The sequence below is a fragment of the Coloeus monedula genome (assembly GCF_965178545.1).
Source record: "Coloeus monedula genome assembly, chromosome: 2".
Lineage (NCBI taxonomy): Eukaryota > Metazoa > Chordata > Aves > Passeriformes > Corvidae > Coloeus > Coloeus monedula.
In genome coordinates, this window is record NC_138782.1 from 2,264,538 (window position 1) to 2,283,398 (window position 18,861).

The window sequence follows — 18,861 nt, forward strand, 5'->3', positions numbered from 1 at the left end:
CATAACCAATGCCTTCTTGCAAAGAAATGCTCATGCCTACAGCCTCATGTAATTATAGCTTAAATCTGATACAATTTTAAACTGTGTAAATTTACCATTGCAAAGTTTCAAGCACTTGCAGAAACAGTGGCACATCAAGTAATTACTATTCAACATCTGTCTTTAGCAGCTCGTCTGGAATTTAAGGAGTTACTTGCTGAAGTATTCATATCCTCCCATAACCTTGCAAGCAACTTTGTTCTTTTTCTTTTATTTAACTGTGTTAATTTCACTTTTTTTTCCCTGTTATTTTGCTGCACCATTTGTTTTCTATTATATCAGTGTTACTTCCGTTGAGAAGAAAAAATTTATTTCCACCATACTCAAGACAGGTTTTTATTGCTATACATCACAAGGAGCCTGTGATTTGACCCCTGATAAAACCAGACACTTCACTGCAGTTGTACCCACGATGTGGAATGACAAAGCAGACCAAAGGGAAAAGGTGGAAAAGGTAATTTTTTCATGACAAGTGCTGCGTATCGTGACTATTTATCACCTCTTTGTAAGAATGATCATTTCTGTTTAGGATTATGAATGGTCTGTTTATTGCTCTGTATGGACAGTAATTAATATTTACTGTGCAAACCAGAGGCACTGAATTATTGGGATTATTGGGCACTTGTTCCTTGTGCATTTATGCCACAACATGGCATAAATGAAAAGGGTAAGAAGACACTGAGATGTCCCAAACGCTTCTTTCCATTAGCGCCTCATATTTGAAAGGAGGGGGGAAAAAAGGGTTTTTTCCCTGCAAGTAGATACTCAATTGCGTTGCTGATAGCTCTGAGAGCTTGAGCACCAGTGCCAGTGCTGTCCTTGTCCCAGGAATGCTGTTCCCTGCACCGTTCCGGGCATGCGCTTGGTTTAACATGCAGCAGTAACCAACAGGAAAACACCAAAATATTTGCAATGCGTGACAAATAAAAATATAGCTCGTATTATAAAGGCATGCAGAATATACACAGTGCAATTAATGTTTCATGCAGACTTTGGTGGGGTTACAATTCCACATTCAAACATGCCACAGTCCACAGCCGCCATCCGCAGGGAACGACCACCCGCGGATCAACCAGGAATGATTCCTTCATTGTAGGGAAGTTTTCTCTGTCATCCAGTGGACATGGAGAACACCTCTATGGCATGTTAGGCTTATACAGATTTAATGACATGACCTTCTTTCATACACAGCCATACTCATACCACAGGGTCTGGTTATCTTCCGAGACCAGCAGTGGGGACTGGGCCTCGCCAGGGCCGGGGGCAGGGACAGGGTCCCCGGTCAGAGCTGCCCGCGGGTCGCCCTGAGCCTTCTGAGCAGCACAAGGCTGTTCTTGGCTCCTCGGCACTGACCTAGATGCCGACAGGTTTGCCTGATCGGCTGCTTTGGAGGTGGATCTTGGGGGCAATCCACTGATATTGCTGACTAACTCGGTGTTGAGGGATAAGAACGGCTGGGGTGCAGTGAAGGACCCTGCGCTGCCATTCCCAGATCCGCTGGCTTTATCCCAGAACACACTCGCGCTCGGCAAAGTCCTCTCACGACAACCCGGCCTTTCCATCCTGGCCGGCTTGGGAAACTCAGAGTTACCTCCTAAATTACGTGCTGTGAGTGAGGGAGCTGCCTCGCCCTGCGGGCCACGCTCCCCCCTGCCAGGCACACAGTGAACACAAGGAGAGGACACCCGGAGTGCCGAGTACTCACTGGAGGTGGGCGGAGCACTCCCGTCAGCGGGGGCCGGGGCTGCATCCACGGACACGGGCGGCCTACTGTCCTTAGACAAAAAATCATGGATGCTTGTCCTTCGGGTGGTCCCTTCTGCCGTGGAAATCACGCTGCTGGCACGAGGTAAGGTGGCGTAGGGATTGCAGTCCCTGGATTGTCGCTGGGTCACAGTTGCTTGGATCTTTTCTTTCACGGACCTGGCCTTCCCCTGGGCGCCGGGGGTGAATTTGATTGGAGAGCTACTGAAGTAGAGATCTTCAGTCTTCCGGAGGCTGGGCCTTACCAGCTGTTCTGGTTTAAGGGATCGTCCATCTGAGAAATCAACTGTGTTTCTGACACTCAGGGATCTCACGATCCCACAGCCAGCTGCTGGCTGCTTTCGGAGCTTCTCCCTCCCTGCCAGCTCCGCAGACTCGGACAAGCTTCTCATCACTTCATCTAAAAGGTTCTCTTCACTTGCAGATTTCATCTGTAAAAACAGAAAACGTAAGTTTATAAACTGTAATTTTTGCCTTTTCTTAAACAATTTTTGTAGACATAAATGAACAATTCTACAAAGATTTGTTGGGGTTTTATTTTTTATTTCTCAGCTCTCTAAGCAATATTAAACACTTATGACACATACTTAGGAGTTTTCTGTACAGCTTACAAAAAAAAGGGTTTAGGTGAGTAATATTCAGACTCAGTGAAGAAAAACTGCAGTAGTTTTCAAAACGGTACCAGAGACAATTGGGGAAGAATTAAGCTAAAGACATTAAGGAAATGCTCTGGCAGAAGACTGGAAAGAAGCCCCTTGAATACCCTTCCACTCAGCATGGGTCTGGGAGGCTATGAAAGGGATTCTGGGATTTGTGACTTGCAGCGGACCTGGCTTGATGACTTAGGTGAGGTTTTTTATTTTTTATTGCCAGAAGACAATTGTCTAGTGCTTAAAACACCAAAATCCAAAATGGGCAAGAATAATTTTAAGTATCTAAGAAAAAAATGCAGGATCTTCTCCAGATCTGTGTCACTGCCCCAGACAAGCCCGGTTCCTCACTCCTCAGAGGCCCCAGTCACAGCGACTGTCTGGCTTTATCCTACAGCCCTTTTGGAGTTTGGGCACATCTACTCAAGAACTAGGGATGCAGAACGAGAGATACCAGCAGAGATGAGGTGATTTGGGGCTTCTAAGGCACTGCCACTGATTTACAGAAACATTCCCTTCGTCTTACTCCCCTCAGATTTCATTAAGCTCCAAGGTCACTTTTAGGTTCCCAGTACTGTTAAGAAGATGAAACTGAAGCAGACAAGAATCTCCTCAGGGAATGAAGTGAAACATCTTCCTTCTTGTTGATGCAGGACAGATGTGACAACAGCTGCTGCTGCACTGGAAGAAGAAGAGTGAACCCACTCCGAGCCCTGGTGTCCCACGCACCGGACACTGGACAGCTTTGTCAGTACTGGCTGACTTTCCTACCCAACCCAGGGACCACAAGCTGCAAAATTCCACGAATTTCCTGCTGGTGGAACCGGACAGTGCATCAGGAGACAGTGCCTGTGACCTCTCAATGCAGGTGTGACAACAGCTCCAACAAGCCTTTAAGGAATTGCACTCACTGATCCTTGCATTAATTCTGAGCCCACCGATGGCACACTACGCAGTTTAACACTCTCTGAACTGACCTCACTGGAGTTACTCTTGTTGCTTTCTTCCAGGAACTGCTGCAGGGTGACAACTTCACTTCCAGGGGAGCCCGTTTTGGTCTGTTTCCCACGACTCTCCGGCATCTCGGGCATCCTGTGCTGGAGCACAGGGCTAGACCTGGTGTGCCCCTTCAGGTACTGGATGGGGCTGCTGCTGCTGCTGGACCAGGCCTCGTGCTCGTGGAGCAGGCTGAACTCCCCACTGCTGTGGCTCTGGGGCCTGCTCTGGCTGTTCACTGCACCTGCTTTGGGGAGAAGGCATTAAGTACGCCCATTAGAAATACACCAAAAAAGCTGTAAACCTGTATAATCCCACTCAAATCTGGAATGTTACCAGATTCAGTTAACATTCATTCTATTTAAAAGACTAAAAAAAGTCCAGTTGTCATTTTTTACTCCATAAAATTGCACTCCCCTGACTTACCTTTTGCAGGTCCTCAAACAATGCATGATTTTTTTGACTAAGAACTACCTTTCACTTGTAATGTGGGCCTCCACCTGCATAATGTTATATTCCAAGAGGCTAAAGAGACACCTCCACTCTTGTTCAGCATCACTGAGAGGCACAGGGTAATTAAATGTTAAAGGAAATGCAAAGGATTGAGTGGAAAGAAAATATTTTCTCCAACAAGAACTACTCAGGAATGCTGCTTCTCCAACAATTCCTGCTGTTACTCCTAGTTTGTTACAACTGGGACCTGAAGGAAGCACATGGCATTAGATGCAAAATGAATTCCACGACACCAGTTCGTTTTATCTGTAAATAGTCAGTAACTATGACTTGCTTAAAAAACACTGATGGATAATCAAGTATTTCCAACTTCGTGTTACTCCTAAGAAATGAATTTAAGTCTGAACAAAGATAAGTTGTTTACAATGGAAACGCCTAATCCTGTAGAGACACTGGGGCAAGGACCACCTCAAGGAATCTTTTACAGAAGGGAGTAATCAAACAGATCTAAAATAAACTATTAGAAATATTCAGCTAGCATTCATTCCTAAATTTCCAGACAGGCACCATTTAATAGATGCAAGCCATGAATATTAAATGAAGTCTTGAGCTGGCAGTGCCCTAGTCTAGTCTGTACAGCAGTCTGCAGCTAAAAAAGCCACGAGACACAAAAATGTACCAGGGTTCTTAATATATCAAATTTAGAGAATACTGATAAACCCAGGGATATTATTAATCTATTAAAACCAAAATATAAAGGTTTCTGGCATGAATCACGTGTGCCATTTTGTGCAGTGGTGCAGCACACAGCTCACAGCAGCAGTGCAGTGCAAGAGGATGCTTGGAGAAAAAAAAAAAAGAGCAACTTCTCATCCTAAAAAGCTTTTAAAAGTAATTTGGGGGGGAATTCTTATTTTGTAACAATGTTATCTGGGTTAGGTTTGGTTTAAAATAGTTGGTAACTTAAAAACTAACACCACCCTTTTAGTATTTATTAAAGCATAAAATACCTGCGCTCCTAATCTGGGGAATGAAGGCCGTGAAACGCTTGAGGAAGCACATGCTGTGCTGTGCAGTGGGAAGTTTTTGGTTGTGGGGGTTTTTGAACCTCTACAGATGATCTTACAGAGAAAAGAATGGAAATGAAGCACGGATGCGAATTCACCCCCAGCATACCTTTGACTTCATGGAGTGAAGCATTGTTATTGCTATTGCTAGTGGATGTCCTGCCACTATCAAGGCTGGCTGGTCTGGAAGCTGAATGGAAAATTAGGAGACACCGTGATGAGCAACATTTTAGCAGAGGACACGGCACCTTCACATTCTGCTCACAGAATGTTCAGAGGATCATGCACGACCTCCCAGGCTGAACATGCCCATGGGAACAAAGTGGTTTCTTACAGATCAGAAAGCGAAGGAATTTCCAGGCAGTCCAAGAGGACACTTTGGAAAAGGGCACTACAGGAATAGCAAGGTACAGAGGAGAGGAAAAGAGAAAGAGTGTAGTTTAGAATTGAAACTGAGTGGTCAGTGGGAAAGCAGGGCTCAGACAGGGGCATGCAGGGGCAGCTGTGGTCAGGTCACTTACAACAGATCTGACAGGGAACCCTGCACAGGGCTGGAATGCCATGGACAGGAGGAGCAAGAGCATCTGCACAGATAAAGTCCTGTACTCCTAAGCCAATACAAGGGAAATGCACTGTTAGTAGCCTCCAAAATGTTTGCTGCTTGTCCTCATTGTAAATGTTTATAGTACAGTTAAAACTTCACTTCTATTAATAGCCTATTTTTCACTCCAAAGCTTTGCTTGAAGGAACTTGTAATGATTTTATAAACTACAGCACATGGCAAATTTGGGCTTCACTGAACAATAAACATTGAAAACTCAGGCCAGATTTGGACTCGATACCTTAGGATTGAAATGCTAACTTCCTTTATTTACTATTAACTCCCAATGGAAGTTAAAACATTTTCCCAGTAAAAGGGAAAATGTTTTGATCCTGTTCAGATGCACTTCACAAATACTTTCTACCAGAGATACAGAACATCTGTCTGATGTAGTAGTTAAGAGAGAAAGGAGAGTCTGAAGAAATGATACAATACATTCGAGAGATATGAAAATCAGAGAGAGCATGCTCATTGCAATGATGCCATTCACTGTATTCTCACAAATTCATTAACATTCACATCATATACCCTTAATTCATTTAATTAAAGCTCACATCTTACCGTGAACTCTCGATCCTGTACTAGAATCATCACTAATACCTTGTGGACTTACATCTTCAAAGGATGTAGTATCTACACACAGAGACATAAAGGAAGATGTAAAATAAAATAAAATGGAAAGATTATTAAAATACTTATCATTGGTAAAATGGTAAAAATTAAAGTATTTTTCAAAGCAATCCATTTTTACTTAGGAAACATTCTGTAGGAAAAACCTTGGAACATTTTATAACTGCAGTTATTAAACCAGTTCATTATCTTAGCACTGCAACTCAGTTATTAAGATTGAAAAACTTAAAACATAAGTAAAACCAATATTTACATAATCACATCATGGTGCAAAAAGCTTCTACCTATACCTTTATTATTTAGCAACTGCTTGGATCTGAAGCCTGTGGAGGAGTTGACAGTGGCAAAGTTGATAGCTGTAGTAGAGAAGGCCATAGCTCCCAATTCCTTCCTCCTTTTACCCGTGGATATATCATCAGGACCCTCCAGATGCTCAGAACTACCTGTCCATTGTCCTCCTGCCAGGACCATGGACTGCACCAGGTCATTCATGGCTGGGATGCAAATGAAAGCAAATGATCAGCGTGGGCAATGTACCCGCTCCGGTTCTTAATCTGCATTGCAAAGGTCGGACAGTTTTCTAAGCATTAAAGCGCCCGCAGCCGGCAGGAGCAAACCACACCCCGGCACCGCATGCAACCGGCTCGGCGGGAGGGAGGGGGCTCAGGCTCCCGCAGCCCAGGGAGGTGCTCAAACAGGCTTGTCAGGGGGTCGCCATGCGCCAGGTGCTGTTAAGAGGCTCTGACAGCTGCTTGCCATGAGAAAATGGGATGAGCAGGGACAAAACGGGCACAGGTGCTCATACAACGGAGTGCCAGCGCTGACACGGGATCCTTGTACAGTGCAGGTTACTGCAGGCACACTGGGGTTACAGAGCAACAGAGAGAGGATCTGAAAAATACCACATCTGATGATATTCACCTTCACTTCCCCAAACTCGAGAAAACTGTCCACCCCTCATTAGAAAATAAAACGAAACAAAAGAAATCAATGCAACATTTTGGCAATGAGAACTGATGAACACTCGCAGAGTGACAGACCACCAGAGAGCCTTGCACAATCTCCTACACTTGCTTTAAACAAAAAAAAAATTACAGTGACTTCTTAACAAAAGGCTAATGAAACGTGTCATTTAAAACTATTTCCGTTAACACAGTGCACTGTAAATTTATATACACATGGGGCCATGTGTATATAGACATCTATGTATACAAATATATGCAGTCACACTGCACTGAATAGATTATATGCATGTGCACGGGAACGTGTGGCTACGTGTGTGTGCACAGCTGCACAGATATAAAGTATTCAGTGCCAAAGTTTAAAAAAAAAAGGGGGGGGGGGGGGGGGGAGGTAAAAAGAAAAAGCTCCAGCTCCTTGTACCGTAGCAGGACTTGCACATTGCAAAAGAGGAGGAAAAATAGAGCGCAGTCCAGGGAGAGGTTAGTGAAAAATTAGTAACGGAAGCCAGTGTAGCCATCGAGAAGAAGCTGAACTGTCATAAAGTCTTACACATGGAGCGACGGTAGAAGGCCTTCATTTTGTCTTTTTCCTTCGGTCTGTTCCTCAAAAAGGGCAGTCTTTTCAGTGCACCCACTTTTATGTCATAGCATGAGGAAAAACGGAAACAGGGAAATGAAAGAAAAAAAGGGAGAAGAACAGATGGAAGTTAAATGTTGAAACTAAGGACAGAAATGAATGTCTGAGTTTAAGCTATGCTATGTTAAAAGCTATCATTCTCCTGCTTCTGGGTGATAATGAAATATGAAAGCTACACTGAAATAGGAAAACTGCACTAGGAAGACTTCCACAGGTAACTCAGAAATGCACTGAAGATTACAGTGCAGAGGGTAATACAGTTTGAAGCTCTTAAAAAAGTAAATGTAACTTCTTTGCAGGTGATTACAGAAATTGACCACTATGTAATTTTTACTGTGAAAAATAACTTTTTTTGAACATTACGAAAAATGTGAAGCAAAAAAAGCTGAAAATGAAAGCAACTCTAAGGACAATTTCTACGTTAAAATATGTTCACATCATTATTTTTGGGGGCTAATAACTTCTATAATGCTTTGCCTGCACATATAAGAGGACACAGTCTATTATCAATCTTCAGTTCTTCCATTTTGTGCTCAGTAGTAACTTTGGTCATCTACTGTCTCACAGGAAACCTGCATAGGCCTTTTGATCAATGTAGTTTGTGGGTAGTATTTTGGTAAAAATCAATCTAAACTCAAATCAATCTGCTTCAAATGTGCAAATTTTTTAGCTGAAAAAATACCAAAGGAAAAAAAAAAAAACAGCAAAAATTTTCAAATGTGAGTGTTACTGTAACGTTTTGGGAGGGCCCAAGGAAAACCGAGTTAAATTCTACCAGGAGAATTACAGAGTTAAAATTACAAATAGTATTAAAAGAGGGAGGAGGGGGAAGTCACGAGTTAATCTTGTCCTTGGAGTCAGGAACTCTGCATTAGGAGCTGCTGACCTGCCTTGGGTAAGTTAGGGGGCTGATGCCAGGCACAGGAGCCACCACGTAAAGATCCAAAAGGGGACACAGGATGGAATTCCCCAAAGTGGTGATTTCTGCAGAGACAGCAGCAGCTCTGGTTCATGCAGAGGTCAGTCAGACCATGCTCTGCCTGGTTTGTCTCTGCAGCACCTTTTGGGAGGTGTGCCCTGCTCCCCCAGCCTGGCACACAGCAGCTCTGTTTACAGAGCAGTGCATATATATCATATATACCATTTACAAGTGCACATGAGCTACCCTGGCACTGAAATATTCCATATTCCTCCCTCTCCATCAGCTCTTCCCATGTCTGCACCCACAGGAACAGGTTCTCAAACCAATCTGACCAAGAGGTCATTCTGGTCTATTTCTACTGTCTCTCAGCAAGACAACACAGAAAAAAATTTCTTCTCTAACTTCTATAATCCTCTACAGACAAAAAAACTCATCCCTCTGTAATCCTTTTTACGGAAGATAACTGATCCCTCTTAACCAAAAACACCTTTATCTTATGAAAAAGTAACCAGAGGATGCTCAAGAACCATTTGAGTCAGCTGTCCTTCCTGTCCATTAACACAGACCACCTCCAAAAGGGCTGATGTATGGCTCTCAGCAACTGTGCCCACCAGGAAACTCCCCTGCAACCACTGATGGCCTGGAAATCCTGCATGAACAAGGCAAAATGCTTGGAGGGGAAACCGTGTCAGTGATGTCTGCACAGAATTCACCTCAAGAAATGTCCTGGAATGGTAATAATAGTAATTAATACTGGGATGGAAGAGCTACTGCAGCAATTAACTATTCTTTCTCTTTTCAGTATTCCATGAACACATTCTTGCTTTCTGAGCTGAGAATGAATGATGACTATTGCAGAATTCCTCAACTAAGCAGGAAACGTTCTATTTTTTAACTCTCCTGCTTGCCTGAAATCCTCTGGGGAATTCTGTATTAAAATCCTGACATTGTTTTGTTCAGGCACAGAAGAAAATTCGAGACAGAAATCTTTAAAATGCCTTGGTACTGGAAAATGGAGCCCAGACACTTCTTTTATTCCCTCTGTGACATGGCGTGCCTGCTACTGGTGTTCCTAGCAGAGGTGACAGTTTACTAACAGCCCTAATTCCTTGGGAAGTTGTTAATCCCCTGAAATGGCTGAAGTGGAAGTCAGCAAAGAGTATCTGTATTTTTCCACAGAAAACAAAAATCCCCTCTGCCTGCCTTGGGTTTTCTCTGGAAAAGCTCTGCACATAGCAGGTGTCAGATCCACGGCACCCACCTGATCATTAGGGGTGATCAGTAATAATTTGCGGGCAGTACCTGGGAAGAAGGAGGCTGTACTGCCAGCAGGTATGAAAAGCCAAGGTGAAACCCTGCAGTCGGGAACACACACTTCCTGCAGGATTAGCCTCTGCTGGGACAGCAACAGCCCTCCAGGTGCCCCCTACTTCCCAGAGGGATCAGACACAGGCTCTGGCCACACTGTGAGACCTCGGGTGGTGTTCTCTGAGAACAGGGTAACCTGATTTTTGTGCCAAGATCACCTTTCCCAGGGAGATAACAGCTCTCTTGGAAACATTTGCATGAGAAAGTGGCTTGTGTTGGGAAAACACAATCTCCATCACCACCCAGAAAAGAGGAAAAACTACAGATGTCACACACAGCAAATACTTTTGGAATCAGTATCTCTGACAGGGAATGTGGGGTGTGAGCCCTGTCTATCCTGGAGATCTCTATGTCAGACACTCAGTCCTCCAGCTCAGAACATCGCTGGTTTGTGCCAGGGAAGGTGAGCTACCTTCTCCTGCCTCCTCAAGGACACACAGGACATTTCACCTCGGCAGTTCCCGGTGGAACCAGCTCCTTTCCCAGATGCCGGAGATCAGGGTGGCACAGAACTCTTCCGGAGGCAGAGCTGCCTTCAGCCAGCACGGAGAGCTCACCTGAGCGCTGGCACAGACAGGGGGCACTCACACGTTTGCTCCCTCCTGTAGCTCCTTCAGTGGAAGCTGCTACTGCCAAACTGCTTCCCACGGAAAAGAAAGGACCCCAGATCCCGGGATTTAGGATTTACGGTCACTCTAGGAGCAGAAGAAATAGACTGCAAAACGTGCACCATCACCAGCACTCGTCATACTGAGATACTCTCTTTGCTTTGTGAGGCACAAACTGTCTCAGATCGCTGTCTCAGAGACTGTCAGAGCTGAGTTGGCACAAAATGCATCCAAATTCTCTCCAAAACTGTGGTTTCCATGGCGACATGTGTGCTGGAGGAAGGTTAGGATCCGGAATTAGATCAGCCCTTCCAGTTTGTGGATAAATACACTGGGATTAAGAGGAACATGAACAAGGTCCATGGAGTAGAAAATTAATGAGGTCTGAACAGCTTCAAACCTCTTTTGAGGCTCAGCCACCATAACTGCAGCCGTGGCTCCCCAGGAGGGTAACTGCACACTACAAGGTCCCAAGGATCATGCAAAGAAAACTGTCACAGAAAAGCCCTTCCAGACCATGACATTGCTGACACAGATGCAGATGGGCTGAACCACAGCGTGCACACTCTCAATTCCCACTGACACACATCCAGGACAGCTTCAGTCACTCCCCAATTCCACACCACTCACGGTTTGGATGTAAAAGCAACAGCTGCTTTTTAAAAAAGTTTAAAAGTACCTGTTTTGAAGCTTACACTGGAAAAGGCTGAGCTCCCCAAAGGGAGAAGAAGTTAGTAACAAAAGTGCTAAAATGTACCCTTGAACTATTTTCTTCAGTTATTAAAAATTACACATCTGATTTTAACTTTCCCTAAAATAGCATTTTTGGATGTTTTTAACTTTGACTAAGCTTCTGCAAGAAGCACAGAAGAAAAAATACCACATCATAGTGGCTGCAATAATTCACAGCTGGCACAAACCCCAGACCTGCTGTCTTTTAAAACCCCATACATTAAATTTAGAAGTAGTAGTGCAAAAATTGGAAGTGACTGTTAATGCACATGGATTCTGATGCTTTTACATGCACAGCCAAAATGCTTTTGGTGCACAGTTATTAAATAGAACCATTACATCCTGATAACTTGGCTGTAATTATCTCTCAAGTTGTGAGAAACTGGGCAGTTAATGATTCATGCCAAGAGCGGAGAACAAAAACCATAGGCAATAAAGAATAATAAATGGAATCTGGCCTTATGTATCAGGGGCACCCTAATGGGATGGGTATCAGATCTTTCAAGGTCAGCAAATTGTGCCTGGAATATTCCATCTAATCACACTTTTGTAAGTCCTCATTCTCCCTCTCAGCTACTTCACTCCAATTTCAGGATCAGTAGCAATTCCCATCTTTTTAACAGGTTGTGTCTCTGCATTAACACTTCTTGCTGCATATCCAAATTTCATCGCTGGTTTTGTGAGATGCTGGGGGAACACCTTCAGACAGAAGGTGTTTTTAGCAACTCAAGGATGTTAGCACAGCCACAGCTTGGAAAAACACTTCCAAGACAAGGGGAAAGAGTCATGCCGGGACAAGAGGGAGAAACAAAAAGGGTCCTAGAGATGACATCTGACATTCTATCCCAAATCCTGCTCATCTGACCCAGTACCAGTGCCTGCTTCATCTTACCCAGGCACTGTGAGTGTACTTTAACATTTACATTGTGAGATACAGAAATGCTCAAAACTAGTTCTGCCCAAACACTTCAGGGAGTTTGCAACAAGTTCTGTCCTTAATAAATTAATCCAGGCTTCATTCCTACAGACTTAAAAATGATCTTTACAAATCCTCCAGAATATGCAGTCTTTTCCAACATTTAGCCAAGGTTTATTCACGGAATGAAGTGGTTTGCAGTACTCACTACTACTCTTTTTGGTGCCCAGGGTCTGCCCGTCCTCCAGGGAGTTGGAGCCCACGGAGGAGCTGTCCTGGCTGTCCTGGTGGGGCAGCTGCAGGAATCCCTCGCTGGACTCGGAGCGCGTGGGCGTCAGCGTCACTGACTTGAGGCGCTCGCGGTTCCCGTCCTTCTTGGACTTGATCAGCTTCCTCATCTTCAGGGTGATCCAGTTGCCCCTTCTGTCACCAATAACACAGCACATTCACTGCATTTATAACACACTGTTAGGCCTGCAGATTCTCCTAATTTTTATGCAAGACACAGACGTGATTCTGATCCCATGAATGTCACAGAATCTCGATGTTCAGTGGGAACAGAACAGAACAGGTCTGTCATGCTTTAGAGCTGTGTTTGATTTTTACATCATGTTCATCAGTACCTTCGTGGTGGAGACGGCTCATAAAATTTATACTGATCCATTATCTTCTCCTCCAGTTTCTCCTTCTGGCGCCTCAATTCATTTAGTTTGTCACTGCAAACAGAAATTAATGATAATTTATGCCTCAAAACGTATACACGATGCGTGGGCAGCACGTTCCTCTGGGAATCTGTTATCTGAAAATTGTCACCTTTTGTGAGGAATTCTTACACAGCACGTGTTTCTTATTGAAAAAAAGAAGAGATACAGCAAACAATCAATCAGCCTTAGGCTTAACTTCATGATATAAAATTGAAAAAAATTCCATTTGCCTTTATTACATATTTCTCCTTTTAAAATAAAGTGCTCTATCATTTAGACAAGCACATTTTCTCTTCCCTTCTCTCGAGTCCACTAAAGAAATTCAGATTATAAATCTACAAATTAATCTTCAACTGATGTAGATTCATGTATGAATGTATGAACCTACAAATACAGTGATTACAAATCTAAATTTTGCCAGTAGTAGAATGAGGAATAAATATCGTTTTTATTCCTTATTTGCATCATCAATAATGAACACAGTTGTACTGATCCTTTACAACTACAAATATAATGTTGATACTGAATTATCTGCTTTACATTTGTTACTGGAATTCTTATTTTAAAAAGAAACATTTCAGAAGCAGCACATGTGTTAGATTCTATATATAACAGCTTTGTTTAAAAATACAAGTATTGGGGTCCTAATTGCCCTCATCACAGTGATTTCACTGTTTTCACAACTCACATGTATTGCCTTTGCTCCACATGGAAGAGATCCTTGCTTTCCATGTTTTGCTCCAGTAGTGTTCTGTTCTGCAGCATTAAAGTTTGGATTTGATCCAGCAGGTGTCTGTTCTCCTCCTCCAGGTTTCCTTTAAGCTGGCTGAGCAGCTGTTAAAACAGGTTAAATTGCCCATGCACTTATATGTGAGTGTATTTTACATACAGATAATGAGATTATCAAGAAAATTTAGGTCTACAGAGGGATTCAGAGAGTCAAATCAAACCCAAAATTAAATCACGAATCAATTGATAAAAGCCTCTTTGATGCTTTAAATAATTTAAACCGGTTTCCCTAATATGAGCCTGAAATTTTGTATTGCCTGTAGAGCAGGCAAATTAATTAGCCTCTGGATCCACTTCATTATCTGTAAACTGATTCTCCAGCTCTTCATATGATTTTATAAACTTATAAATACAGTGATATAAATATTCCTATGATCCAGCCACGACAAACAGCAGAATCCCTACATACCTCACACTGATTATTTAGTTTTGTTGATGTAATATCCAGTTGCTGGTACTGTTCTTTGAGTTTGGAAAACTCGGCTTCCAACCGTGTTTGTTCCAGTTTGGAATTGTTCAATAATGTTTTCAGATTCTTGTGGTCAGTCTGGAGTACTTCATTCTCCCTCAGGAGCTGACTGTACGTGTGAGTGAGCCTGGGATGCAAAGACAGCATCAACGAGTGCTGGAAATGAGTTTGTTACCCACACTCCCTCTGAAACAGGACATTTCCAACTACTCCATGAAATACATATACAAATTCCTTACTATCACATACTGTAAGTTATCCCAGCCTCATTTTCCTTTGAGAAGGAAACTGGCCTTTGAGCCAAGCACAGTTCTCTGTATATTTAAATACAAAGAAGTATCTCTACATCATAACTAGTTTTAAGATGCCACTTTTCAGAACAAAAGAATCTTACAAAACAGCCAGGATTTCTTGACAACACAAAATAGGAATGGCCCAAACTTTGGCAATCATGGAGGCTACAAATACCCATTCCCTATTTGTCCCTCCTGGGCCCTGCCATGTCCTTTTGTCCCGCATGTCCCCTCAGGATATAATGATTATTTTTGTGGGATCACGGGCATTTGGAATAGCAGCATTAGATGTTAAGAAATGTGAAGGAACACAGCACTTGGTCAGGCTGCGCTGGCAGGTGCTCAGGTGCCAGAGTTCTCTTTACCTTTCATTTTCATCCCGAAGCTTTTTATATTCTGCTGCCACAGTTTCATGTTTCTCACTTTGCTGCAGCATTTTGTCCTGCTCTGTCTTGAGAACTTTCTCCAGCTCTTCCAGCTGCACCTTCTGTTTCAGCAGTTGATTGTACCTGCAGAGGAAGACAGTACTTACACTCCTTTTTGTGGAATGACAAAAAAAAAAAAAAAAAAATTTTGATGAAATGGCCTCTGTCAAAGTTTTAAATCTTAGTGATTAAGTGATGCTGATTTTATTCATTCTGTCATTTCATTAGACAGCAGCTTTTGCTGAAGGGCAGACTCACTTCCCTGAGTATTTTATTTACCTATCCTCCAAGTCCTTGTGCTCCACCTCCAGGTTTTTGTGAGCAGACTTCAGGCTGCCGTGCTTGGCGATGAGGGACTCATACTCGGCTGCCTGGCGCTCGTGCAGCTGCTCCAGGCGCTCGTGGTCCTTGAGCAGGGCCTCGTAGAGCCCCTTGAGGTCCTCGCGCTCCTTCAGCACGCACTCGTTCTCGTTCTCCAGGGCCGACTGCTGGATCAGCAGCTGCGCGTTCTGGTTCATCAGCGAGGTGCTCTGGGAATTCAGCGTGGAATTCTCAACCTGCAGCCAGGAACATTGCACAGCCCGGGTTATTTTATCTCCCATTTGAAGATTTCTTGGGTTGAACCCTTCACGACCTTCTGGTTGCTCCATTGACAACTTTTTCTTATATCCCAGGAGACAGCTCCAATTCAAAACGTTCCACGAGAGTTTTTTAGCAGAAAGCATTGAAGCGCGTGATTAAATTGACAGGGATGGATCAAACCATTATTTACCTTTCAACATCTGTTAAAGTGTTATCTTGCTGACAGGGCCACTTTCCTCTAGCATCAAGATACCTTGGAGAAATGGATCCCCAGTGATGCGAATAAAAGCAAAAACCTGTGACATGACTAAAATAAAAGGAACTTTCACACTGGCATGGAGATCTGTATTTTTAAAAATTCTGTGCTGTCACCATAAAATCTTCATGGTATCCACACATTCCTTTACAATGAGAGTTCCAACAGGAGCATCCATTTAACACAGAGAGGGAGATATATAACAGCACCTGGAAGGAACTACACATGTTCTGTTCTGTGCTCTTTGTGGAACAGCACCAGTTCTCCAAGAACTATCTCAGAACAGTATTAATGTGTATTAGTACACCAAAGCCTTCACCATTAGACAATTTTAAAAAGCCCCAAACAACCAACAACTTCACTTTTTGTGCCTCTGGAGAGATTACCAAATTGAATCCTTGGATATCCTTAAGAATTGGTGCTTGTCACCTGACCTGTACCAGTTTCCTTCTCTTTCCTGTTCAAGAGATGAAAACCACAAACTACAGAGGCTTCTAATACCCTCGGGATATCTATTAAGGAAAGAAAATTCCATCTCTCACTCCAGTTCCTGCTGTTACCAGGGAACAAATCCCTTCCTGCTGGAACTGCAGCGCTCTTTGTTACACATGAGAAAGCTGAACCTTTCACTGGAAATGAAGTCATGTCTGATGGCATGGGTGTGCTGGGAAACTTCCCAGGCTGAATCCTGAGTTTGGTTAGGTCAGAATTCCCAGTTACCCTTTCAGACATCCTTTCCTCTGGCTGCTCCTTATGGCTATCAGGAGGAAGAGAAGAATTAGTTGCCCAGGAACAGTTTTGGCACAGTCTAGGTAGAGCAGCTTAGTCTGCGCTTCAGATTTAGCCAACAGTTCATCGCTCTTGATTTTCCTGAACATATTTCAACTTCCACTTGGATTTACAGCTCATGGAGAACTGTCTTGCCAGAGAGGAAAGGCCTGTGCTGCTGGGCATTAGGCAAAAAAGGAACTACAGAGATATTCCTCTGTTTTTTAATGAATGGAATTACAAGAGTACTCAGAGAGCTCTGAATCCCAGCAATCCACTCTCATCTGGTTAAACAGGCTATTTCCATGTCATATCCACTGATTTTTAACAACCAGAGGAGGCACAGGGTGTGCGCCAATGTCCTGTTTTATCAGGAGTGCTGTGCACTACTGACATTTCAGCTTGGCAGCAGAAAGTGCATCCGTGGAACAACAATGTTCTGCTTTTCAGGAAGAGCCAGGAGGAGACTCCAGGCATCCACCAAATGCATTACTTGTTTCATTTAAACAGTCCTTGACACTCGGATTTCCATCAACCCTCCATCCTTTCTGACACTCTTTACTATTTCTGCTGCATTGTGGGGTTTTTATTCCCCCTTGAAGGAGTTTTGATTCTTGGAACTCCAAAAAGCATTAAATCCATTGACAAGAATATTTCATTTTTAAAGAAAAAGATACATATTTAATAACCCTGTAAAATATAAGGACAACACCTGAATTTTGGCCAGAAGAGCTGCAAGACACTCTGCCTCTCAATTATCTAAATTCATGTCTTCACATATTTATGTAGCTTTCCACTTTCTTTTGTTTTTTTAAAATCTTCTGTATTTAAGTATCTTGATTTTTCTTTTAGGTATGGCTTTGCTTTTCTTTTTAGATATTTATAAAAAATAGATAAAATTTACTAGAATATGGCTGCACACACTACTTCCCTGACCTAATTTACATGTATAAATACAGTAAAAGACCCAAGTAATCTTGGAATGCTGGATAAGAGAATCTACTCTACTTCTAAGTATAAAATCAAGATTTTACACTGGACAAAGGATTAAAACCAATTTCTAAAAATGTAATTTTCCATCAGCAAACAAACCATTACTTGATTGCTGAGTGCAGATTATTTTCACATCACCTCCTTTCCCATGTCTCTCCAGGAAGCAAAATGGGATTTTAAAGCCAACGATGAAGATGTATTTTAAGTTTTCCTTTGGAAAAAAACCCTTTAATTTTATTTTTGAAATCAAACTAAGGAAGCATTACCTGCAGCTTGGCATTCTGAGTTTGCAGAGTTGTGTTTTGCTCCTGCAGGGACACAGTCTGTCTCTGCAGGGCCAGGATCTGGGCCTGCAGGTTGTTGTTCTGTGTCTCGAGCTGCTTGAGCTGCGTTTTCAGCGCCTGCTTCTCTGCCTGCAGCGTCGCGTTCTGGGGGGTTTAAAACCACACAAAACCTCAGTTCACAGCTGCTCCAGGAACTCCAAGATAAAACAGAAGTGTTTTCCAGACCATACGAAGCAGCAGGACTGTGCAGAGATTTACAGGGTGGGATAAAACTGCAGAACAAAGTAACAACCTTTGGGGGGATTTATCACTGGAAAAACAGGTAATGGATATTGCACCTATGGAGAAACAGGAGAGAAACCTCCAGGACTCATGTAAACAGGGATTATAGAACAAGGATTTGAGAGAGAGCTGTGGATTCAAAAGGGCAAATTCATGTTTTCACATTTCCTTTTTAAATGCCTGTCAAGTGCTTTATGGCATCCCACAGAGCAGAATCCAGCTGCTACATGCACAGTATTTAATTCAGATTCTGCCTGGGATGGAAACGAGGTGATAAATTAAAGTGTCTCAACAGCACCTTCATTTGCATTACTGGAACAGCTCACCACAAATAATTACCACCAGAAAAATATTTAAAATATATCTTACATTCCTTTCCACCTCGATTAATCTATCTTTAACTTTCAATAATTCTCTAGTAGTCTCCTGACTTTCCTTCTCCCACTTATTGACAGACTGATTTTCTTCTCCGCTTCTTGGAGGAGAATTCTGAACCATCCTTTCCTCTTCTTGTCTTTGCTTGAGAGCTTCATAGTTCTTCTTCACCTGGAATTATTTAGGACAACTTAAGTTAGGTTTAGAATTTTCCATTTTGTATGTCATAATTTACTAATTAATCACCTGACCATGCCCCTTCTCAAAGAACAGAAGTGCTGTTACTGAATTTGTAA

At 42.8% G+C, this 18,861-nt stretch overlaps 1 protein-coding gene across 1 annotated transcript in view; it reads right to left on the bottom strand.

The window, feature by feature from the left end:
* CCDC88A (coiled-coil domain containing 88A) overlaps positions 1-18,861 on the bottom strand; it is a gene marked incomplete at its 5' end in the record, with an annotated part of 61,921 nt that overhangs the window by 2,907 nt on the left and 40,153 nt on the right. The window contains 14 exons of the mRNA XM_082277208.1: positions 1,745-2,234; positions 3,431-3,696; positions 5,079-5,159; positions 6,132-6,203; positions 6,491-6,694; positions 7,713-7,796; positions 12,554-12,768; positions 12,969-13,061; positions 13,738-13,883; positions 14,248-14,434; positions 14,966-15,109; positions 15,305-15,582; positions 17,891-18,052; positions 18,560-18,736. Of these exons, the coding sequence (XP_082133334.1) occupies positions 1,745-2,234; positions 3,431-3,696; positions 5,079-5,159; positions 6,132-6,203; positions 6,491-6,694; positions 7,713-7,796; positions 12,554-12,768; positions 12,969-13,061; positions 13,738-13,883; positions 14,248-14,434; positions 14,966-15,109; positions 15,305-15,582; positions 17,891-18,052; positions 18,560-18,736 (2,599 nt within the window). The remainder of the gene's footprint in view (positions 1-1,744; positions 2,235-3,430; positions 3,697-5,078; positions 5,160-6,131; positions 6,204-6,490; positions 6,695-7,712; positions 7,797-12,553; positions 12,769-12,968; positions 13,062-13,737; positions 13,884-14,247; positions 14,435-14,965; positions 15,110-15,304; positions 15,583-17,890; positions 18,053-18,559; positions 18,737-18,861) is intronic.